The sequence below is a fragment of the Columba livia genome, chromosome 2, assembly GCF_036013475.1.
Source record: "Columba livia isolate bColLiv1 breed racing homer chromosome 2, bColLiv1.pat.W.v2, whole genome shotgun sequence".
Taxonomy (NCBI): Eukaryota; Metazoa; Chordata; class Aves; order Columbiformes; family Columbidae; genus Columba; species Columba livia.
In genome coordinates, this window is record NC_088603.1 from 103779570 (window position 1) to 103805385 (window position 25816).

The following is a 25816-nucleotide window of genomic DNA, read 5'->3' on the forward strand; positions in this document are numbered from 1 at the left end:
ATGCATTAATCAGAGTCATAATTATATAGACAGCTAAATTTGTACATACTACAGAAAAATCTAATTTAAGACTTAAGTTTTGTAAAGCGAAGAACATTTTTGTAAAATGAAAATGCATAAATACTGAGTATTAGTAGTGCACCTGAAACTGTATTGCCATAACCATTACTAGTATAAACGATTAAATAGGGCTAAAATATTTCAACTAACTGCAACATAAGTGGCATAATCCCCTAAGAAGATTTTTCTCCCCAGGACGATAAATTCTAATTGCATTTTTTGTCAGTACAAAGAGTTATGGAAAACGATTTGTAGTTACAAAAGCTCTATAGACTAGTAGAAGACACACATTCCCAAATGTGACTGGTGGATAAGATGCTTTGGTCCATCCATGAATAAAGGAATATCATTTTACAATTAAATAACATCCAACATTTTACATTACTAACTAGCATATATATCTGTTCATTAAAAGGTATTGAGATCACCCTATTAGTATGCTCGTTGACTGAATTTTATGTGCTTAAGTTTAGGCATGCAAATTTATAACTCTACCTAAAGATCTGGTGAGGATTGAAGTGAACCAAGCACCCAGAACTCTTGAGTTTTGACAGAAAGATTCATACTGTTACTACTGCTACTGACTAGTCCTAGACTTGTTGAAGAGAAAAGCTGTGTTCTGTCTTGTTTAGCTAACATTGTCTGTATTTTACTGATCAAAAATAATATAGGAAGATGAACTCTGGTGATTTTAGTCATTGTAAGCAAGGCATAAAATGCACAACATGGACTTTAAAGTAATTTCTGGAGTAATTAATAAGGAAAAGTGAGATGAATTAATATGTATTTATGGTGAAGAAAGTGGGAAATCAATTAAAGAATTATTGACAAGTCAGGATAAAAGGAAGAAAATGCTGAGGAAGTAAGTCATACTTGCCATGGAAGTTCAATATTAAATAGCACTATAGTACTATATTTAATTGATTCTCTAGTGTAAAGTGCCAGTTTGATTCCTATTCTCGTGTCAGCACTCTTACTCTTCTCAGGGCACCCTACCCATAAAAAAAAAAACAAAACAAAACAAAAAAACAAAAAAAGGAGTCAGTCTCATGTGAATGCATCACCAAATTATAATTACTTCCCTTTTTGTAAAAAAAATTACATGTTCAGCTATTAATATGGTTGCTATCAATGTTAGGCCTACCATCCCACCTTGAAAGCACACCTTGATGACTTTAATCCAGAATTATTTAATTTCCAGCTAAGGATGAGCTGGAAACATAATGGAACCTTTCTAAAGCCAGGTTGATTAAAGCAGCCCTATGAATGCAAACCAAGCTAAAAATAGGCATTAAATCATTTTAATCTTGTTTTTAATTATAAAGAAAACATCACAAAATGAAACCAATTTATATTATACAAATTGGTTTCTCTGCTCTAAAAGATCAAAAGAAATGGCAGGGCATTTTTTTAATGGGTGTGAGGGAGGAAAATTGTAACACTTGAAGACTTGTTTCATACAGCTGTGCATTTTACAGAAAGACGGGTGTTAAAAGATTCTGTGCAAACACAGCCTACGGATTTTAACATCTGGGTTAGATCCTCTTGGAAAACTGGAAGGACACCCAATTTAACCCAAAAGAACATTAAGTCTTAATAGCATTGCATCCCTAGGCTCATCCACCCTTGTCAAAAACAGTATAGAAGACTGTTGATTATTTGAAAAAGAAGACATATTGTGAATGCTTAGAAATCATGCCTGTCAGGTAAACATATCTTTACATTCAGCATCCAGTGGCACCCTCAACACAGACCTTCCTGCCCAGTTCACAGCAAGGTGCCATGAGGGTAATGGGCATCACCCCTGTGCAGTCTCACAGAAATGAAAAAAAATGCACACAACAGCTTTATGACAGTGATGGCATATTAATAAACACACAGACAAAAAATGCTTTCCAAGAACTGGTCTTTTCTCCCCTGGACTACTGAAACACCACACAAGGGGACAGGAGCACATATCACATCTGACTGCCATTCTCCTTGGATGACTCGCTTAGTGCTCAGACAAAGCTTTCAACATACAGACATGCATATAGGTTATTTACTGCATGACTTGTCACTGAGCCACACCAAACACATATAACACACGTAACCATGATGTAAACCATCTTCTAGCATAACGATTTGTGCAAGTGGTCTTTGGATGTCTCTACTGTGAGACCTTCAAACGCTCACCAGGACTTTAAAAGAAGGGATGGCCAACCACCCTCAAACCTGGAAGACTTTCAGTTATCCCATGCAAATTCTTCTTGCAGCCCTGTGGCTACCAAATCCATTGTACAGGAAGAACAATCTCTGTTCATTCCTGTATGGTTTCTGCAGGACCATTAGTCATGGTCTGGAATAATTCTACATGGAGAGTCAACTTCATGTAATATAATACGTAAAATGAAAGATAGAATCATAGAATCATAGCATCATTTTGGTTGGAAGAGATCCTCAAGATCATCAAGTACAACCATTAGCCTAACTCTGGCACAAAATCATGTTCCTAAGAACCTTGTCTACACATCTTTTAAACACCTCCAGGGATGGTGACTCAACCACTTCCCTGGGCAGCCTGTTCCAGTGATAAATTTCTCCTCTCAGCGCTTTGCTACCCATTTTCTCAGACACATATGCACTGAAGTCATCCCACGTTTCCTTTCATTTCAGCGTTAGACCAATGTGTTGATATGAAAAGGATAGCAAAATAGCATATGAAACTAGAATTCAACATAAATTTAACCTGCATAATTCATGAGTTTCAAGGAAAATACACAAAAAATACCCCTTGCGTATAGTACACAGAGAATTCAGGAGGACTTTGAATCTTCCAAGAATTAAAAGCATTGATAATGTAAGAGTGTGGCATGCCATTACTGCAAAGAGGTTGTTCAAAGACCTTTCAGATATAAAATGGTGAAGCTGTTTTATCTAAAACCCAGGAAATGCTTGAGGACTCAATAATCCTCAAGTAAAAGCAAGAAAATATTGAATCCAAGAGTATAAGTGCATTGCACAAATTAACATACTTTAGTCAGTCTAAACCCACATAATTTGATTTCTCATGGTGTTATTCAGTAAGTTCTTAGGCTCAGTTCTCTGTGAGAAGATAACTACACGTTTCCACTTCTAATAGGAAGATTAAAGACTGAATGGCACAAGGAAGGAAAATCCTACATGACTAAAGTACTTCAGGCATCCAACCCTCACTGTATGAACATGACCATTGTACTGCAATGACCAGTCATTTTGGTCATTCTGATATCAGTCTAGATGATACTTATGTAGGAAGAAAATGGCCAAAATCCCTCAGACTGGGATCTGACCCAAAGCCATCAGTACATTCTGTCACTCCAGAGGTGTTTTCTCTACAGAAGCCTTGAGAAGAAAAGCAGAAATATGCATGGAGGAAGCTTCTGTCATAGTATGTACTATAATACTTTCAAATCAGTATGACACCTTGTTATTGCAGTTACTGAAAATTCAGAAATGCTTTAGATAGGTGAAGTCCTCATGATGTGGCCCTCTGTGTGGCATCCTAAGCAGAGCTGCAGAGACACGTCTTAGAGAATTTTTCACATCACTTAAATTGCATTCAACAATTTGTCTAAAGTCATTTGGTGAAAAGAAATATATTCCTTTACTCTCTTCCTTCTCCTCTCTCATCTCTCGCATGATCTAGATACACAGCTATTAAAGTAATGTGACAGTTTAGGTAAAAATATTTTACCTGAATAATCAGGCATGACTCTTTCTAGTGAGACCTCATTATTCACACAGTCACTTTTTCTTTTGTTTACCTTTGCAAAAAGAAATTATTTTTGTTTAACTCAGTTACAGCATCGAGTTGTCTTCGATGTCAAATATTGTCCTTTAAGTACTATGATTATTTAATCTTCAGTTAAAAAATAAACCATATCAAACAATTGAAAGAAGTATTCATTTAAAAAAATCAGTATTTCATTCAGGTATGAAAAGCCACAGGCTTTATGGTAAAATGACAAAAGTGCTTTTACGTTCTCAAGTGTAAATGTACACTTAATTAGGTAACAACCTTTCCAACAACTGTTATCAGTAACTAGAAATATTCAACTAATTCATTTTAAATTAAGATATCATGAAATCTGCCTAACAAATTACTTTGAGAGAGAGGATTACAAAGATAAACAGACTTACAGAGTGTTTGAACTTGTGTGCAAAAGACTGTGTGTTTTGAGTAAGTCTGCATTTATAAACCTTCTCAAAACTTACACAGGCTGGGCTTTTAATGTATTCAATCAACATCCTGCTTGCTTTCTCATCAGTGTGTCATTGCATAAACACATAGTCAAAAAAAATCAAGAAATACATAGTGAATTTTGCTGAGCAACCACATTACCTTCAAGACAGGACACAAAGTGAGGCACTCAATGAATAGTCACTGATTTTGAATTCCAGAAGTAAGAATTTTACTCTTATCACATGTTTCTGAACGTATAAATACTTTGGCATTCTTTTGCTCTGCATGCGTTGCCTTCTCACTCTGAATGTAGTTTAGCATCAGTCCCACTTGCTGGAAGCTCCTTATTTAGTTTTAATCTAATACTGATTATTATCACTAAAAAAGCAGGCAGAAAATTGGGAGTGAAATAAGAACATAGAGCTTGAAAAATATTAGCCTCATCAGTGATAGAGACCAAGTCACAAAGCAGCAAATCATACCCATGCGACTTCCTGGGTATCAGCAAGGCTCTTATGGGTTTGAATGGAGAAACTAGTTACCAGAAAACTGGCCAAAGAGAGGAAACACATTTGAAATCTAAGGCTGCTAAAAAAGCAGTGCGTTAAAGTTTCCCAAGAACTGATAAGCTCTGGAGAGCTATAATCTGTCAGAAGGACAAGACCATGGGCACACGCAGACATCAACAACAGGTTGTACAACTCTGATCCCATCCAAGAAGGTTGTGGCTGGTACATGCAGAAAAAGATTACAGCATCATTTGCAGACCTGAGGAGGAAAAGGGTCCCTTGAAATTCATCCTCAACACCGACCTAGAAGCTCCTGGCACACCAGCACAGCCCTCTGCCTCTGGGTAGACAGACACATTGGTTTCCCACCACTCCTCCTGCAAAGTACTTATAAGCATGCACATGAGTAAACTGTGTGAGCAAATAAGTAAATGTGTTGCATGAATTGTTATTTGCTATTAATAATAATGGTTTGTTTTACTTAATAAAAATAGCTTAACAAATGAAAGGTATCCTAAGCAATTTTGGTTGTGATCTGTGTATCCCCTCAACTTGTTCTCCTGCAGAAAACTGAGTTTACAACACTGACAAAGAGCTAGTATGGTAGCTGTTAGTGGAGATGAAACCAAAAGAAGCATGATCTTAATCGCCTACAGTTTTCCAGGTCTCCAGTAGAGAATATATTAGCCAAGAGCAAAGCTTGAACAGTGTCCTGGCATTCATTGAGCTCCAAGGAAAATGGCCTTGCTGCCAAATGTAATTTTCCAGCTGCCAGTAAGGCTTGGTATGTCCAGAGTCCTGCGACCTTGGATAGAAATTAAGTCCTTGCAGACACACAAGTAGATTTCCACCAGAGAAAGGGTAAAGAACAGAGGTAAAACAAAAGGGTATTATGTTGACAGAAGCTGCTTTTGTGGGGTAAACAAAAGCAGAAAACTAATTTTTCAGAGTTTTGATTACTTGTATTGAAATAAGCTGCTGACTCAACAGCACTGGCAGCAGATGCGTAAGACAGAAAAAGGTTCAGAGAGTTTGAGAGAGTAAAACAAAAAATGTAGCTGTTTGTTTTCTGTGATTCATCACAGATGGCTGTTGAATTGCCTTAGTGTACGTAGTAAAGGGCCAACCAAAACCTGAAACTAAAACATGAACCTAACTTCCTTAGTCTTTCCCTTTTACATCTATCATGGCCAGATATGATTAGCATCACTGAACTGGATGATCCCAGGCTTGCTTTATCTTCTTTGAAAACAAGAACTGACATCATGCATTTAGTGATGTTTTCAAATGTGACCAGTTAAGTGCCAGAAATTTCACAGTTCATTTTTTTCTAGTCACAGCAATAATACATTATTAACCACTGCAGCTGCAAGAAAGTAAATTTAAAAGGCAGATCTAGCCAAAGATTTAAAATTTAAACCATTGTACTGCAACATATGTGTGCAGCTCCTCTATTATCACATTTGTATGCGACATTATATTCACGTGCAATTAAACAGCCTCACAATAAAAAAATCAGATAGGATCTTTAGTTCTTAGTAATACTCCTGGCTACACAGGACTAGTGAGCAGTGTGAGCTGAAACTCCTATTACAACAAGCGTAGCAATGCTAGAAACTATGAACTAATATTTTAGCTACAGAAGTTATATAATTTCCCATGTAGAAAATGTTTGCTATATATTAAATTGACTGTTTCTAAAAGTTCCTTCATTTGCTCATCCTGTTTACTTCTGTTTCACCATTTTACTTCTGTTTCACCATTGTCCAGCCCTGTCTCAAATCTCTCACCAGAGCAGTGACAATGTATTGTGAAACAGAGTGAATCAAGTTAATAGTCATGGTCACTGTTTTTATTGTGCATCAAAGAGTTTGTTTGTTGGTATGTTTCTAATTTCTGCTTCCTGGATTGCATGCCTTCATCCACTGAAAATCTGGGGGAATTATCTTGGGGTAGTAAGAGTTCTGTTTCCTTAACTCACATCAGTTTTCTTCCCGAAAACTGCATATTATAGAAACGAATATAAGTTATCACTGTCTCTGTTTGCCTTTAACAAATGTTAGCAACAAAAAATGGAGAATACAATGGACGAGCACTCAAAGGAAAATTTTTAAAAGGAATTAAGGAATCAGCTGGAACACGGGCATGAAAAATACTTTATTTCCCTTAAATCTTATTTATTATTATATTCAGATTTTACATTTAACTTATTTCTTTTTTGAAGCAGGAAATTTTTCTTTGTGGTCCAAGGTATTTTGCTGTAAGCACATTCAAAATAAATGAGAATGAGCTGAACCAGGGCATGACTTAGGCAATGAAACAAGTGAAACACTTAGGCACAATTAGTACCTGAATATCTACATCAGATCTATGCCCTTTCTTCCTAATTTATACAGAAAAAGAATAGAGAAATAATAAGCTATGAAGTGCCTCCTCCATCTGCAAACATCTCAACAACCTACTCAAATAATCCAAATGCCCTCAATCAAATGCAGCCACCATGACTGGAGCATATTAGTGGCTTGGTAGAGCCATCTACTGATTGAAGAGAAGAAAGGAATAATATTAAATTATTTCTTTCACCATTGATTTCAGATTAGACAAAAGCAAATATATGGGGAGCATAACATTACTGAAAAAGATATTTTTCAGTTTGGAAGTTGTTAACTCCTAGTAAACGAAATACAAGTTCTGGACAGCTGAAGCATAACAACAGACTGAATTGTAGACCAATACCTTTGTTCTTCAGAATAATTTATTTAGACACAGTAGATCTTGCAGCCAAAATACTTCTGTCATATTCTTCAGATTCACAAAGGTTATAACATCACAAGGTTTCAGGCAAAACAAGAGATATTCTGGTCTAGTGCTTTTAGTACTTTCTGATCGGTCCTTCAGGCTTTAATAAGTTTTCTGTCTCTTGTAAAATTAAATGTTTGGATTTTGACACTGTAGTGATCTTTTACAAAGACAAAATAATGGAATAATTAGCAACTAATAACATGCATTATTCCACAATTTTTAATGCATGTTAAAATTGTAATGACATATTTCATAAGTTTGATTTGCTAGTAACACAAAATATTGGAAGTATCATATTTTTTTTTTTTTATGGACTACTATTGTAGGCTAATATTCACTATGGGAAGATTAAAAAAAAAATAACATTTTGTCCTTCTAAAACCTTATTCTCCACATTTTAACTCTGTATCACTACTTAAAATTAAGGGGAGGAAGGTCTCAAAAGAAGAATTGGAATTGGAGATGAAACATAAACTTACATGACCATTAAAAGTAAAATACTATTCATTAGTCACTATATATGTGATTTACTTCATGAAGTTCATGCAATGACATGTGCTTTTAAAATTACTAGTAGAATATTAAACAGCTATAGCATAACATTGTGAACATGCACATCCAGATTAAATTGTAAGGCGATGCAGGAGTTAGTATTTCTATACAAGCGTTACCTAGGTCAAGCACATAGTAGTTTGTTTTCCAGCTTTTCTTATTAAAAACTCATATCTGTCTCATATTTTTTTGCTTCACACTTGAGTGAAGTGAAAGGAAAAGGCAGAGGAAAGAGTTGGTAATTTTGCTGTCACTATTTGCCTGAAGAGGCTCTTTGATGTTAACAGAGCAGATAGATACATTTTGGTAACTGTTTCTTGGCAACGAGAAGGAAAGTAAGTAGCATTTTTTTTCTTTATTTTTTTTAACCCCATAATGAAGCGTATAGCTTGAGAGTTAAAGAGACAACGGATTTGTGGTACTGCAAATTATTTTGCACTTTCCATAATTCATCTGGGAAATATCTTGCTCTTCAAACTTTCGTAAAATCAACAGGATTTAGGTAGATTTTGCTGCATCTGTGGGAAACAGAACAATAGTAGATAATAGATTCTGAATCACATTGCCTAAGGAGAAAAGTGCTACCCATTCTGTGGACAACCACACACTTGCCAAATAGTTTGGCAAGAATAAGGTCATTTTTGAGAGCTGGACTTGCAAACCTCCAAGATTTGTAAAAGTACCAAGTGATTCAGCCACTCTCAACTTAGACTTGGGGTGTACCTCTCGTGTATGTAGTTTAGTTTTATTTAACAATGACCTTGCTGATGAAAGCCTCAGCCTTTCAAGGCTAAAACTGCCCAACATTATGGACTACTACAGAAAATGCAGAGCACACTGAAGAAGGTCAAAACTACTCACTTGTCTGTATTTAAAACTTTCCTCTTACATATCTAAAACACTGTGAAACACAACTTTTAATATTTTACACTGTCATGGACCCATATGGAGTTACAGCTTACTTAAATGAATATTGTTTCAAACAAAAGTGGTCTAAGAGGTAGAGAAAATTTATAATCAAAGCAGACTATTAATTAAAAATAATAGGTATTTCGATTCCAATTCAACTATGTTTGACATAATTTCCATTTAATCTGCAGAGAAAGTTAATATAATACTAGTTAGTATTATTTTTCTTAGTACACTCAATGAACATGCCCTATTTCTTATCTTTTGAGCATCAATAAATACTGGATGAAAGCACTGGTCTACTGTACTTCAATTATCTGGTTTTCTATACACATTAGGTTATGTAGATTAATATACATTTCATTAACTGTGTGAGATGACATACTTGGCTTACAGAATATACTCAAGACACAATATGTTCAGTAACAAAAGGAAACAAATCTTAATCATCTGCAAGCATAAAATCTCTTTGAATACAGTCATGCATTTTTCAAACATGAAAACAAAAACTCATGTGGACTTCACAGTAGCATCTACTTTTCACTCAGCTAATATCTCACATTTTTATCTGCTCTAAGCTCTAGGTTCAGTGTATGAAAAACATGCTAAGACACAGAAAACTGACACTTCCAGCACAATATGTTAAGTACAAAACACACTTCCAGTTATTTTTCCTTTTAGCTTTCGTGACATAAAAAGCCATATAATAACTTTACATGGAATTTGTATTACTACTATATCAACTCAAATACAAATACAGATTTTAACTTATAGTTCAGAAATGAAACAGCAAGTTAGTAGCTTAACAAGTTATTCTATTACACTGTAATGATATTGTATCAAAAATCAACATGAGTATCTCAGTTCAAGAACTATACTTTTTAACATTTAAATGTAATGGTCCTGCATTAATTTGGTAGTGAAGCTTTTGCCATATTCAGAAACTTGAATAAAATGACAGTTTACTGCATAAATGTTGATATTAAACCTAAGTTTTAACATTAGGAAGATACTACCACTATGTTTACTAACATAGATAATCTTAGGCGTGTGGGCACCACTGGCATTTCTTCTTTTGTATACTCAACTCAATTCTAGATCTCCTGATTAAATGCAAATATAATAGTTGCATCTAAGCATCCCCAGGAAGAAAATAGTATTTAAGAGTCACATAAATCAGTGAGGTGAACATCCATAATGCACAACTGAAAAATGCTTTTCCTGCTCTTCTGTTTGAAGAAAGACATTTCATTAGCCTGAAAGGGGAAATTTAATGATGGCACGTGTTGAAATACCTCATCGTCACTTGGTGCTACAGAAAAGCCTGCTGTTTGTCCTCATGCTCTTCATGCAAGTGTGACTGTTTCTGTCTAGTTAACAAATTTTAGCTTGCATTAAACCTTATCAGTAAACACGGTAGTACTGCAAAATCAGCAATTAAAGCCTCAATAGCTTCCACCAATTAAAGCTGTTGTGTGCCAAGAGCTGCAGCAAAGACAGATTGTGCATCAGGTTTATTAACTCATTGTTTTTGCAGTGGAACAGCTAAGTGCCTCTTCTCTGGCCACATTAAAGTAGATATAGTTGTTTTAAAGTGACATATGCCTCTGCCTTAAAAAAAACCAACCAACTAACCAAACAAAAACACACACCACCAGAAAGCTGTGAATTTTTTCATTTGGGAGCTTTCACTTCTATATCAAAGCAACTACTGTGTCTGTAAGTGGAGTACAACCTACATGTTGCCTGTTGCTACGCAAACAGCATCTCTTTTATCGGTTTCAGTTTTGAACCATCAAAGCCAAATTGTTTTTCCACCTCTGCTCCCTCATCCCTTATCAGTGGCTCCCCTGATCCCAACACAATTGTATGCTACGAGTGCTCAGATGGGGACTTTATTCACATTGGTGACTGTTTCTTCCTCAGTTTAGGGAAGAAGGGAACTATTACAATCAAGCTTTAGAAATCCATTTGCATAGACACGATAGGCAGAAATGGATGATAAATTAGAGTGAAAAACATAACAGAAGACTTTGAAGGATAGTTTTAACATTTCATATGTTAGTGTGCAAGCTCTTTCAAGAAGGGATCACAACATTTTTAAGCATTTCTATTCTCCCCAGCAGAGTTTGACAATGATTAACTTGCACTGCAGCACTAGAAAGCATGAGCAAATATAAGCTGTGGTCTTCCAAAGTGCTGCATATCTTCAGCACCTTTTTTATTTAAATGCAGACAAAGAGGCTGGCCTACAAGAAAACATATTATGAAAGTCAGATTATCTTCAGCAAGAGAATATACATCTAAGTGTTAGAAAATGTCATTCCCTGAATCTGTCAGGATAATCAGGATGCAACAATAACATCAATTCACTCAACAGACTGCATTTAATATGATCATTAATATTTCAAACTGATTTTGAAAGATAAGAAAAAAGGACAAACCAAGATGCGTATGTAACAAAATTTATATTTTATTAACCTTAATTGCTGTAACTAGGGCACAGGGATTAAAGGCCTCTGCCTAAGGCATCTGGTCCTGAAGACAAAATATTCTACAAGTATTTCAATTTTTGGTTTCAAAAATTAAGTTTTTTAACCCTCCTGATTCTGAAGAAAAGATGAAACATGAAATCTGAACAAAACCCATTTACACAGGATGCATTCCTAAAATTACTTATCCACCTAGAAAAATATTTTTTAAAATGAGGAACTGCTCTGTTCAGCTTAGTTTTAAATAGTATTTTCTGGCATTGATTGAACTTTACTTTATGAAACTGCTGCAAGAAAGGATTGAATAAAACTTGATGAAAATATTCACTGCTATGGTGAGACCCATGGCTGGCATGTAACACATGCAAACACATACATTTTTAGAGATATTTGCACAATCAAGGGCAGATTTGGCCCTCATTAGCAGAGGTCTTTCCTCTGTATTTGCCTATAAACTCACTGCAAGCCTACATTAATGAACAAACACTGCTGATGATTAAAAACTAAGAATCTCTCAGTAATTATGCATTGCTTGTTGAGCTCCTTCTGTTTTAACTATTTCAACCCATCCTAAGAGCTATGCAGGCAATTATGCTTCATTATCCAGCTCTCTCACGTTGACTGCAAAGGATGGCAAGTAGCTTTCCCCACTTCAAATTCACTGGTTTAACTCAGTTCATCTATTGTACCTTCGCCTCAGCCGTGGGCATCAACAAGAGCGCAGCTGTGGCACTACTGTGGGTTAGCTCAGGTCAACGAAAATCAATATAATTTACAACTTTTTACATTTTCCTAGACTGAAAAGCCTGACATAACCAAAGAAGACTGTATTCTTCATGTGCTTTTCTACAAACGAGTAGATATTTGGCTCATTAGCTCACCCCTTTTTCATTAGTACAAGTAAATCATTAGGTATATTAGGAGGTGAATCTGTTTGTTTAAATGAGAACAGGCATTTACTCTTTACTCTTTCTAGTAACTTCCAGATTACAGAAGGGAAAAGTGTTAATTTTACTATCAGAAGATCAACTATTTATCTACAAGCTGGTCCAGAAAATCATAGAATCATAGAGTCATTTCAGTTGGAAGAGACCCTCAGGATCATGTTTCAGGTGAGACAGAAGTAGGGAGAAAAAGAAAAAATAGGAAAAAGATTCTGAAGAACCAGACAAGAGGGATCACCACACTACAGTTTTAAACTAATTTTTGTTCAGATTGCAGTGGAGAGATTCATCTAGATAATTTATTTTTAGGAGAAAGGACTATATGCTACTGAATAACATTATACAAAAACACAGCAGAAACAACTGATTTGTTTGTTCAGAGAAGAAAAAAAATAAAGATATCACAGGTAAAAATTATTTTCTGACATCAAGAGTTCTGGAAAATACACCTACAACATAATTTTTAAATGTATTTAACCTCTGAGTTCTCGTAGGACGTCAGCTGCATTATGGTATGAACCTGTCAAAATAGCGTGTCAAAATTGTGTCAAAAATATTTTAAAGTCTATAAAATATACACATTTACTTTTCTATTTTCTCCTTCAGTTCAAGAAATCCCAAAGCAATACACCTAAACACTGTAGGTATATTATCGTATAAAAGCTGTAGAGTAACATTTATCCTCAAATAAGTACAGTATGAGGCCCACCAGTATAAATTTTTCTCTCATTGCCCATAAATGTCATGTAGTTCTATTCCATGGCTTCTCCACAGATTCCTCCTTATGTCTTATTACGTGACTTCAGTTTTCAAAGCATCTCAGACACCTGACTTGGATGGTTTAACCAATGCTCTCTACCAGCTGCAGCTGTTATCACCAGCTACAGCTCCCTTACATGATTTATAAGTATTGTCTTCATCCAAAATTATTCCGAAGTGTTTGAAAACAGTCATCTCTAATTATCCTCTAGAGGCATTCAGACCTAATCCTTCAAAATAACCTGAATCTTCTGAAATGGTAGTGAGCAGGCAATATCCTGTTAGGCCTTGGAGTCTTAGGCAAGCCCTGTATTGTGCAATGCTTTATATTCTAGCAACAGAGCCTGCACATACATATCTACCTTACCTTTAAAAAAACTAGAGTCTTGTGCTTTACTAAGACCATAAAAATAATTCCATTCCTGGTTCTGTTTGTTTGGCTTCAATGGTTGTTGTTGTTTCAGGTTTCGTTTGTTTGTTTTGTTGGTGGTGCTTTTGTTTTTGTTTAGTTTTGTTTGAGGTTTTTTATGACATCAGAATAGAGCATTCCACTTCCTTTCTTTTGCTTCTTATTCATTTCACTATATATTTAATATTTATGTTTCTATATTTAACATATCTCATGCCATTATCAGGAATAACTGTTCTCAGAGATTCTGTTCCAGTAACTGAAGTTAGATCTCAGAATTTTTTACTCTGCTTTTTGGTAAATCTCACTTTCACTAACTCACACCAGCTAAAATTTACAAGCAAATGTATATTTACCACTGAGAAAATTCTTGCCTGTTGCACAGCTTTAGCTGCAAAAGTGTTTGATCTTGTTTCATGCCAGGAGCAATTAAAAACGTACCTACACAGAACAGAGGGATCTAATGAAAGGAACAATTACGTTGACCAGAAATAGCTGATCTAGTTCACCTACATGTTTGTATTAACAACAAAAGGTAGGATATTTGCCTATTTTTAGCATTTCCCTTTCTCTTATCCTTTAGGATGGGTCTGCATTAGAATTTTTTTTTTTTTTTTTTTTTTAAAGGTTAAAACTCAGGATTATTCAATGATTGGAAAAACTGGGTTTTATTAAATGTGTTACTAAATGTGTTGACACTGCATAAACTCAAGACTATATTCAAGCAATACACACCATATTAACAAAGGCTACCCAATTAGTATCGTTTCAAACTTTTGCTTTGAGCTATGACCTAGTGAAAAGAATACAGATCTTCAAGTGATTTCAAAACGCTGCAGAAAAAGACTTTTTTTTTTTTTTTTTTTTTTTTTTTTTTTTATTAAAGGCAAACTGACAAGACTGTCTGTTAACCGTGCTTCTTTTGTGAATATTCATGCTAGCATTACTATTCTGGACAAACTGTAATTTTATTAACTTTTTTTTTTTTTTTACCTCACACATTTCAATAAATGCTACTGTAGTTGGTTTTTATTTTCAAGAGACAATGTATTTTGTCACCTCTAGACTCGGCAAATGGTGTCAACTGACACATCCTCCAACCCGCACCGAGTCCCACAGACCTGCCCCATGGGACCATGCAAATATGTGCTCCCCGTGCTAAGTTCTGAGATATTTATGGGTAAAATGCACAACTTAAGGGTAGGTATTAGTATTACCATGCAGAAAGATTCGCATAAGCCTAGAGGTTAAGGGGTTTTCAAATTATTTTGTGGAAAAATATGCCTTTTATAAAACTTGAAGATGAGAAAGTTCCAGTGTCTTCTTTGAATCTGACCAGCGACATGCTGCACTAGTGAAGGAAGAATGTGTTGTAGAAACATTATGAACACCCCCTTTAAATTAGGGCGTTGCATGTGTTGCATGTGTGACATGCATTTGACAAATATAGCTAACTTCTGCATGTCTACAGTCAGAAATTTAGATCCATAATTGCACACCAGTAATCCTAGCAGTTATATAAAACTTAAAATAACTCCGATACCAAACAAATTCTGACTGTAAAAAGAGACATTTCATGGCAGAATTCAATGAAATGTATTTTCCAGCCAAAAGTTATAGTCTTCATACAAGATTAAAAGAGACAGGGACACCAACTTAGCAGAAAGGTTGGACATCCAGAAGCCCCTTCCAACCTCAATCATTCTGTGGTTCTGCGACTCAAACTATTAAAATAAATTCTGAATTATTCCAATATTTTCTATACAGTGGCAGGAACTAATAACAGTTTTCACCATGACCAGTGCTAGCCAACCTACGTATCTAAAATGAGAATTTATCAGGAGCATATAGTTAAAGCAGACAAAAGAAAGAAGAGGTGAATGAAAAGAGATTATACTCATTTTACGGACAGAAAACTTAAGCTCAGAAAGCCTGTTTCCCATCCACGCTAACAGCATCCTTCACTATGTTAGCACTATAAGGGACCTTAATGCAGCTTTAAGTTTAATTTATGTAGTATATAGTGGGCTTAGTATAATTGAGAATAAGGCTGGAATGAATCAAATTGTTCAAGATTACAAATTACATCCTTAAAAAAGACCAAAATTCAACTCTTCTCATATACAGTCAAACTTGTAAGCACAAATGAAAATATACCACAGAGTAAAATATACTTTATTTTACTACCCTTCTTGTTACAACAATGGGAAACAAACCTTCTAGCTTTTTTGTTAGGATGCTGTTGTTCTTTTATATACACATATATATACACATATAAGCACGTTAATGTTTTTCTCTGGAAAAGCAAAAGCAGCATTACATTTTTCCTAACTCACACAAGAATTTTCTTTGTGTATTTGTATGTCTGCAAGTCTCAGTCTTTTTGGGATTACCGGTAACAATATACACAGATGGAGTTCAAAGAACTGTAACTATAAGAATAATAATAGCAAGCATCAAATATGTCTTTGATATCAGAAGTCAATAAATTTATTCTCAGATATGAAACTTAAGCCATCCCAGGTGAAGAGTCTCACTCCCTCTCAGACAGCAGGCAAACACCATGCAACTTGAAAGCAAAAATCACTAATATATGAGTAGACAAATGTAGAATTCGGCCTTGCATAATCAGTGGAGAAAATGACATTCATTAAGAATGATACCATAGTAGAAGCTGAGGATCTTTAGTGCCTCCTACATAAGCCAGAGAGCTCTGAATGTGTTCAGCAAGTGAAAGGACCATGCATTGAACAGCTATAACTTGCTTTTGTTGTGCCAAAAAATTCCTGTTCTTTTTTTAGTATTGTATGGAAACTATACATCCTGCTGAAGAATTCACAGAAACAGTTTTAAAGTACAGTTTCAAGAAGAAGAATAGCTGCCATTCAGAGAAGGTATTGTGCTCCAACTGCATCAACAAAAATTATTTTCATCAGCAAAACAACTTCATTTGAAAGTACCTTAGTATTATAGGAATCTAGCAATTAATAATTTAGTATATAACTTCAGTTGAAATGGAAGTTTTCTTCACTCTTAGTTAAGCCTCGCATATTTTATTTTTTCACATTCACGCATCACATTTGAACCAGACAATACATCTACTGCATCAGGTAAATACTTAGTAAAGACTGCATTCTCTCAAGTAGTCAGATAAATAAGACCAAAAAAGTAAAAGCAATTATAATAAATATAAAAAAAATTCTCATAATAATGTCTAAAGGACAACCACCAATGTGGTCTCCTCTTTCTAGATGCTCTACAGAACAGTAATGACTACTCCTTCAGAAAACTCTTTTTTGTTATTATTTTGTATGACTGCATAAATTCTTTTCTCTTTGTGGGAAAAACAAATGTTTGCATAAGAAAAGATAATATGCCAATTCACTCCAAGGGCAGAGGATGACGGAGCAACAGTGTCTAAAAAGATATTCCAGGGACAAAGAACAGAGAGTTTTAGAATTATCATGAGCTTCCTGATCAAATTGGCCTTGATTTGGTTCTGCAGCAGTGAAAAACTTCTGATATTAAATTTTGCTATTAATTCTTTTTGCAATGAAACAGGTAAGGAAAACACACTGAAGAGCTTTTCCTCTGGCAGGCAGATCGTGTGTAACCTTTTTCCCCCCGATTTAGGCAATGCCATGTGTTTCTAATTCCCTAGTGACATACTAATGAATACAACCTTTCCAAAATTCACTCCAGATAAGCTGGAGATGTTGAGGGCCAGTTTGGCAGCTGAACAACAGAGAGAAATAAGATCAGCCTTTTAAAAGATTTACACACTTTCATTAATTATCTTCCTAATTTGTGTGCATCTGAAGTGAACAGTAATCCCTTTGAGGCTCCATTTGCATGGTCTCGCAACCTCTCAGTATGATAGCGATGACACATTTCACACATTACAATTGTTAGAAAGCTGCAAAATTATTTTGTGGTGGAGTTCACAGAAAGAAAGTATAGTTCATCAGTACCTTACAGATTGCATTATTTTTTTCCTTAGTTTCCAAGTAGAATTCAACATTATCACAGATATTAATATTCTTCATTAACATCACAGTTTCAGTCCCAGATTTCTAGTCAGAAAGAGCACTCCTGGAGTTATATCTAATACTCCAACCAGCTGAAAATCTCATTATTCGGAAATCTCTTGACTTGTACCAGATTTGCAGTTCTTATGGTTTTCCAGCTGCACTAAACTATCATGTAAATTTCCTTCTCAGACATGATGCATGGCTATGTATAATGAATAGTGAAAAAATACTAATATAAAGCATTTATGTGACACAAGTGCTAAGATACAGTCATGGCGAACCATACCCTCCCTCAATTCTCCTTTATAAGTTTGCAATTTTGGCCTACTATATGAAAACTTCCTCCACAAGATTAAATTATTTCCTTCTTTATCTTTGTTGACCTTATTAAAGAAATTTCACAGTATTTAAGAGTTGAACTATGTATTTTATTTGGGGGGGGGGAAAAAGTTTTCAACAAAATTATGATTAATTAATAATACATCAATATATTTTTGATTCTTAGAGCTGCATTGCAAGTTGAAGAGATTAAAAGATAAAATGCAGCACTTTTACAATTATTATTTTAAATATAATAGATCTAAATTGCTACAGTAAAAAGTATCCACATTTTGGTTCACTAACACATTATTAATTTAAAGAACAGTGAAGCATATGAATCAGCACCCATACATATGAAAGTATTTTTCACCTTCAAAGAGAATATTTTACATTTTTTGCTATGACTGCATACAAGTATATCAACTATATCATGACATTTTTGAAAAGCTGTTCAACTAGCAGATCTTTTACACAAGACAAAAGACAAACTTTCCAGGGTAATATAGACCCAAACCCTTTTATTTGTCTAAAAAGGAAAAAAAAAATTAAAAAAGGTGAGCACTTCATTGTGTGCTTTTTTTAGAAATTTCTCATTAGCACCTATCTGAATTGTTTTCACTCTAGATAGTCATGTATATAAATGAATAACTAACAACTGATTCACATATGCTGTTGCCTGAATATGTTGTTGCCAGGCAACCACTATAAAGCATTTTGCACTGCTTGCAAAAATCTGAATGAATGATTCAGGGTAAGATTATTTCTAAAAATCTAGGAAGAAAATGCACTACTGGAATGACATGAATAATTCCTTGTGTATTTCAAGGATTCATAGAGAATGTTCCTTTCATAATTACTGATTTGAGAAAGGACAATTCCTTTCAGTAGGATTTGAAGGGCATTTTCCAACAAGGAAATTCATACAGCTTCTCTTCCCGCAAGGACTCCGAACCAAAGCCACTGAAGTCAATGGGTTCCTTTAAACTGACTTCAGAGTCTTTTCGTCAGGTCTTTAATGTCCATCGTAGGACAAAAATGGCGGAATCCTAAATGAAAAACCAAAAGGCCATCACCTCACAGGAGACACAAACAAACTCTCAATAAAATGTTACCATCTCACGACATGCAAGTGAAAAGGTCAAGTCTACAAACACCTCTTTGTGTAATCCTTATACAGCTAAAGTACAATCTCAGGCTACTGATACTAACACATGAATAAAAATAGAAGCATCTCTAATCCATTGATAACATGGATGTGATATGCTATCTGCAAAAAGAGAAACTATTTGTCCCTTTAAAAAAGTGTCATCCATTACAAAATTAATAGACCTTTGGCTATCAGACCTCTTGAGATATAAGAGGTGGAAAAGCACATCAAGAAAAGCAATTGGGACACACAGAAACTTCAAAGTGCTTAACATGAGTCTGACTCACAAGTTTCTTTAAACACAAACATTAGCATAAAAAGTTGTTGGACTTTTTGTCTTTGTTTACAATGGCTGCAATATATTTCTTTCTATTTCCTGTAAAATACCCTTAGACAATAAGCACTGGTCAAAAGCTCAAAATGATTGTTCTTTCCATAATGACCAAATTGGAAATCCATATATTTTCCACTTAATTCTGCAAATCCATTCCTGTAACTGTAGCAAGAAAAAGTACTGAAAGCAGTAACTATTTTAAATGATACTTTCAGTATTAAGTAGTAAATGTGACTAGATTCTTTAATGGATTTAGTGACATCCTTTTAATTCCATATCTCAGGTTGTCTAGAACTAGTGTGAAAAAGAAACTCTTTTACATGAAAGGACCAGCATCTAAATCCCACCAGTCTGGAGCTTTATTAAAATTAAAAGAAATTAATTATAAATAGGAATTAAGTTTTTAAAGTTTAATTTGAATAATTTTCATGCTCTGAGATGTAATTCATAGTTGAGGTAATCCATCTGGACACAGTTATAAATGGTAATCTCAATACTTTCAAACTGGCTGAGCAGATTTCCCATTGAGAATAACATCAGGTAATCTATGGAAAGTATATCCATTTCCAGGCTGCACTATTTGCTTGAGCTTTTTCATTTGTTTCTTTGTTTGTTTCTTAGAATATGCTATGGCAACTCATAGAAACAGAATCTTTTCTCTGCCCTCTGCATTCTTCACAAACCACTTGCAAATCCACTGCCACCTCAAACTTAGGACATTTTGCAGATCCCTTCGCTTTCTTCACCCTAAATATATACACAATATCAATTTGTCTGTTAGGATTTTGTAAGACACGTACTGCACTTCTTCAAGAGGAATCAAACGGCAATCAGAGGTTCATATTCATAGCATTTTTAGGGCTTATGGAAGACAGGGTTAACAGCAAAAGAAACCCTCTTCATTTCCAGAAAAGGTACCTGTAATGATCTAAAAGTATGGTTAAAATTAGGAGGGTTTATATGGTATTTTCTTTCATTTGGTGACTAAGAGCAACCTGTTATTTATCACTCAATCAAGACTGACTGACAGGTACAATTTTCTCTTTGGATAGCAGTATTATAGTGTAAGCTGAACCACTCAGGAAATAATTTTACTCAGTATGTGGAAAGACATTAAAAAAAAAAAAAAATCAGTATTTATTCACCAACTGAGTAAAAATTTCCATTAGATAACATTCTTTTGTTCTATGGCCAAGGCATGTCGTCCCCCCCACACCCTCCACCCCCCCCCAAAAAAAAAACAAAACAAAAAACCACAAAGATTATTACTTCGAAGTTTGATATGGGTCAACACAAGACTGTCAAAGTGACACAATGCCCTTTCTAATGTGACATCAAATTGTTTCTCTTCTAAGAAACAGCACTTCAACTAGGCATGAAATTCCCACAGTTCAGTTTATTAGGAGACAACAAAGGGATTCAATCTGCTACAAGAAAGTTTCAGCCTATGAGCACAGCCAGCACAGTATAAAATTGTGTCATATGAATTTTAATGCGACACAAGTATGAAAGATTCCAAAAGAACAAAGGCAGCACAGTCCTGTTCCATGCTACACAAATGAACTATTCTGATCTGAACAGCACACCACATTACAATCAAATTTATTTCAAAGGAGGGTCACACAGGTCAAATGTAATGGCTGCAAGAATGAGGTGTTTCCTTTATGTAGTATTAGAAAAAAGCAAAATATCAAACAGTGCAGGAATGCCAGAGCACTGAAAAGAAAGGCATTTTTAAGCTGCAGGGAGATTATAAAAAGATGTTTTAATTACAGTTATCCTGACTGACTACAGTTTCTAAGTTTCAAAGATACTTGCGATAGCTCAATGAGGATATCATGTATACATGTCAGATTGCCTAAGACATAAGCTTTACAACATATTTAAAATTTCAAGGCACCTTAGAAATGTTTTATATACAGATACAAAAGTAACAAAAGTAAGGAAACAGGCTATGTGGTCTGACTGGCTGGATGTCTCTTCATAACCTGACACCTCCCTGGCAGAAACAGTGATCTACCCACTGGAGGCAGAGGGTAGATTCCAACAACAAAGAGGCTGGTTAAGCTTCTCATTTTGGCAAGCTGACTATCCAGCCCTACATTGAAAGAAGTTACTTTAGCAACATAAAAAACTCAGGACCATGGGATCTACTTGAAAATACCGGATTGTCAGAAAATATATAGAAATGCATTAAGATGTAAATTCAACAGTAGATGAGCACTTGGTAATCATATTGAAAAAAAAAAAAAAGGGCAAAAAGTCTTGATGATCAGATATCACTAAACAAAAAGAGCAAATTCTCACAGTACCTCTTGACATGTATTCCCATCAAAATTTAGGCTTTGTATGACTTCAGATGACCTTTCTGACCATAATCACTTAATGATGGCAAAAGAGTTCCAAGTCCTGATGTCTTGGTTCAGAATGGACATTGGTCTGTCCTCCATGACGGGAGACAGCACTCACAGACATTATGAATCTAATTTGCATGTAAGTGGGGAGTAGGTAGACAGGGTACAAAGTACTTTAAGCTAGGTATAACTATAGTAAGTCAGAGGTAAACGTGATACCTTGTAAAAAACACATTCATAAAGGGTTTCTATTTTACAAATTACAAAAACAGTAAAAGGGGGAAATGAGAAGACTTATGACTTGAGTTTTTGAAAACTACATTCTTGGAAAACTCAATTCTGCCAAAAAGCTCACACCAAGTCAAAGGTTGCTGGTTTGGTTTTGCTTTTTTCATTTTTTCACCTCTGTGGTATTGTGTCACTCAGTTTTACCTGAGACTTCACAGCTTGCATTATATTGAAGCATCTTCTACTTGATGCCTAGCCAGGGCTCCCTCAGTCACGAAATAAGACAGAATAAAAGCTGCACTGGATGAATTTCCATAATGAGTTGGATACCAGCCTAAAGGTTAGAATTAGTTTTATTGCCCAAGTCTAGCACTAAAATTGGTATTAGTCACTTCAGCTCTCCAAGTTCTAATCAATCTACTTTTCAGGACGCACCAAAATATTCAAAGAACATAAACTATTATGACCAAAAAAACCCCAAAACAAAAACAATAACTTCCAGTGTATAAGAATGAAACATAATCAGCAAGAGATACAATTCTGTTTATGTATTTCAAAATGATCTTAACCTTAGTTTCCAGAACCCATAGCTCTCTTCCTTCCTTTCAGCATTTTTTTGAGACAATGTTAACAGACATTTCTGTCCCCGAAAACTGATGTGTTCACCTATATTATGACAGCTGTAGTGTAATTCATCAAGCTTCGGACTTATAGACAGAATAAGAGAAAAAAATACAAACCTTTAATGTTCTAACTGGTGAAAAAAAATGGCATTAATTTAGAAATTCAGTCACCATAATCCAATTAGCTATGGATATAAACACATACATTCATACCTTTCAACCATCATATTTCATTTGAATTTTGATGCCATTTTCTATAAAGTATAATAAATTTTACATTGTACTTAATAGATTTATTCAGATGTGCATCCCCATATGTCATATTTAAGCTTATACTACCACCTGCCTGAGGCTGTGTAGTCTGAATTGTCACCACCACACACCTCTTCAGTAGGAGAAAATCCTTCATAGACAATGTTTGAACTGTTTTGCTTCTGCTTAGTGTAAAAGTGTGATAATCATTCTGACCATGAATAATATCCACTCCAAAAAAATGCAGTTATACATCCCCCCAAAAAAAATCAGATTAATGTCTTCAAAACAAGATATTCAAGCTTCTTCAGATATGCTTCAATGAAATATCACTGTCTTCATAATTGCATTTTCACAAGGCAGCGAGTTACCATCCAAGATTGCTACAAAATGAACTCTACGTTTGTTGCACATATGCTATGCACATAGGTATATAAAGTATTCACATATATAAAGACTTGCATATACATAATTCCACACCTAAAGAACTCTGAGATACCTTCAAATACAGATTTGCAAGTCAAATAGCTTAACTCTGCCTCCAACTACCAACATCAGGATGACGTGATACCATCATCTCACTGGTTAGCGTTGGGCCCATCTAATAACACTGATGAGCTGGGAAAAAATTGATGAGCAAAGGTTAAACAGAAGACAGCAGGAACAAACCAAGGCTTAGAAATTGCTTCTTCAGATTCACTAATGCTTGACTGATGCACAGAGTGACTCTGGGGTTGCAAAATCATGGATTTACACCATCTCTCAAACATTTGGAGTTGACGCTATTAAAGGATTCAGACCAAACTCTTGGTGCTCTCTTGGAATTAACATCCCTGCCAAGGCAACAAAGTTCTCCAAAGGTCAATTTATGATTAGTCTTCCACCATCCTGCACACTGTGTTTGCAAGCAAAGCACAGCATCTGGGGGGAAGGGAGAAGCAGGGAGGAGGAGGAGATAAGTATTAGCACTGTGACAAGCTCACAAAGCATGACTTGGAGGAGGGCAGATTTCACACGACTTCTGCACTTTTAGGTTTCAGGGGGAGAATAGGGGAGGCTGCCCACCTTCCTGGATGGAAGAGCAGGTAGATACTCTCCACTTCTCTGCACGCCCAGATAAACAAATAAACAAACAATAAAATTAAATTAAATTAAAAACAAACAAACAAACCCCCAAACAAACAAAAAAAAAAAAAAGGAAGAAAAACCCCAACCAAACAAACAAACAAAAAAAAACAAGGTAAACTCAGGGAGAACCCCAGCCCTCCTCCCATCCAGGTTTAGTCTCCAGCGTTATTGACAACATCAGTAACTGTACAAACCAGCAGAGGCCTTGGGGCTTCCATCTCCCCTGAGCCTTCTCGTTCTCACACACACAAAGGGAAGGAGACAGCCAAAACCGATGAGTTCTGGGAGCTTCTGAAGTTTAGGAAACCCTAAGCCCTGCATGCACCCTGCTCTAACTTCAGTGTCTTTTCAAGGTTTGCTGTATCCCATCAGGGAAAGTGCCCATGGCCAACCTGACAACATGGTGTTATCTTCAGCCTCGCAGTGCATTCCAAGCCACCCTCAGCTAAGAGGCCCCTTCTAGTTTTGATCACAGTCAGCCTCTGCATCTGCTTTTCAGTCCATGAGGCTGTCACCGTCTTTCCTCCCTGCCTGCCTCAGGGCCCGCTGCAGGCTCCCCTTCTCCAGCCCTCAATGCCCTCGGGCACCAGCCCCCTCGCTTTTCTGTTACTAGCGGGCTGCTCTGGTATTAGCCTCCAATATTTTCAGACGTTGCGCTGAGCGAAGACATCGCTTTCCCAAAACGGGAGAGGGAGGGAGGGAGAATCTGTGCACAAAGTTTTTACAGATCCTGCCTGCGCCTTTTTGCCTCCACCCAAGACCCTGCCGGAGGCATAAGGGCGAAAGACAGGCGGGTGGGGGGATGCCTAAGGGAGATGTCTGCCAAAGCCTGGGCTGTGAGACTCGGGGAAGACGGAGGGACGGGGCAAAGCTTTTCGCGGTCAGTGACCCTGGAAGGCGCTTGCTGAGAAAGAAGGGAGGAGTGGCCCCTTCCCGGAGAGGGGAGAAGCCGGCTTTCTCCGAGGTGCAATGGCAGCGCATCCCCACCGACCCCTACGGAGAAGGGAGCAAAGTCCGAGCAGCGGCAGCAGCAGGTCGCCGCGCCCAGGACACCGCCGCCCCCCAGGCCGGCGAAGCGACCGCCAGCGCCTCGCTCCCACCCCGGGTAGGGCCGGCGAAGGGAGAGCTCACTCACCCCCAGCTTCCTGCTGCGAATTTTCACGTAGCCCTGCTTGACTATATCGTTAAAGTTGGAGGCCATGGCCAGCGATGTCTGCTTCCTCCCCTCCGCTCCCGGAGTCCTTCTCCTCCGCCGCCGCCTCCTCTTCCCCCGGGCCCTCCCGGGTGCCGCCGGTCGCCGGTTCCCGAAGCGCCTCTGGCATCCAGGCAGCGGCAGGCGCCGCGCTCCGCTTCGCCCAGCTCCGCGCCGCGCTCCGTTCCCCGCCGCCCCAGGGGGTGGGTGGCGGCCGCCCCGCTCCGCTCTTCCGCCGGCCCCTCGCTTCCCCTGCGCCGCCGCCCTGGCCGCCGGCCTCGCTTCGCTTCGCACCGCTCCGCCCGGCGGCAGCTCCGCGGCTGCCCGCGCCCACGGCCAGGGAGGCGGGCGGGGCGGCGGGCGGAGCAGAGCCGGGACACCGCCCCTGGCGCCGCGGCCGCGGATCCCGCCTCCAGCGCCGGTCCTGCCCTCCGCCAGAGCCGGGTCGCACAGGCTGGTGTCCCCGCGGGGGCGGCAAGGGTCTCCTCAACCCCGTGTGGGGCTGAGGGGGTGAGCTCTACCACCCGCCCGCGGGCATGACACAGAGCTGAGGCCAGATGCTGTCC

At 37.1% G+C, this 25816-nt stretch overlaps 1 protein-coding gene across 1 annotated transcript in view; it reads right to left on the bottom strand.

Moving 5' to 3' along the window:
• DOK6 (docking protein 6) overlaps nucleotides 1-25610 on the bottom strand; it is a 257151-nt gene extending 231541 nt beyond the window's left edge. Inside the window, exon 1 of the mRNA XM_065053042.1 lies at nucleotides 25194-25610. Coding sequence (XP_064909114.1) covers nucleotides 25194-25259 — 66 coding nt within the window. The 5' untranslated portion in view covers nucleotides 25260-25610. The remainder of the gene's footprint in view (nucleotides 1-25193) is intronic.
• Between the last annotated feature and the right edge of the window lie 206 nt (nucleotides 25611-25816).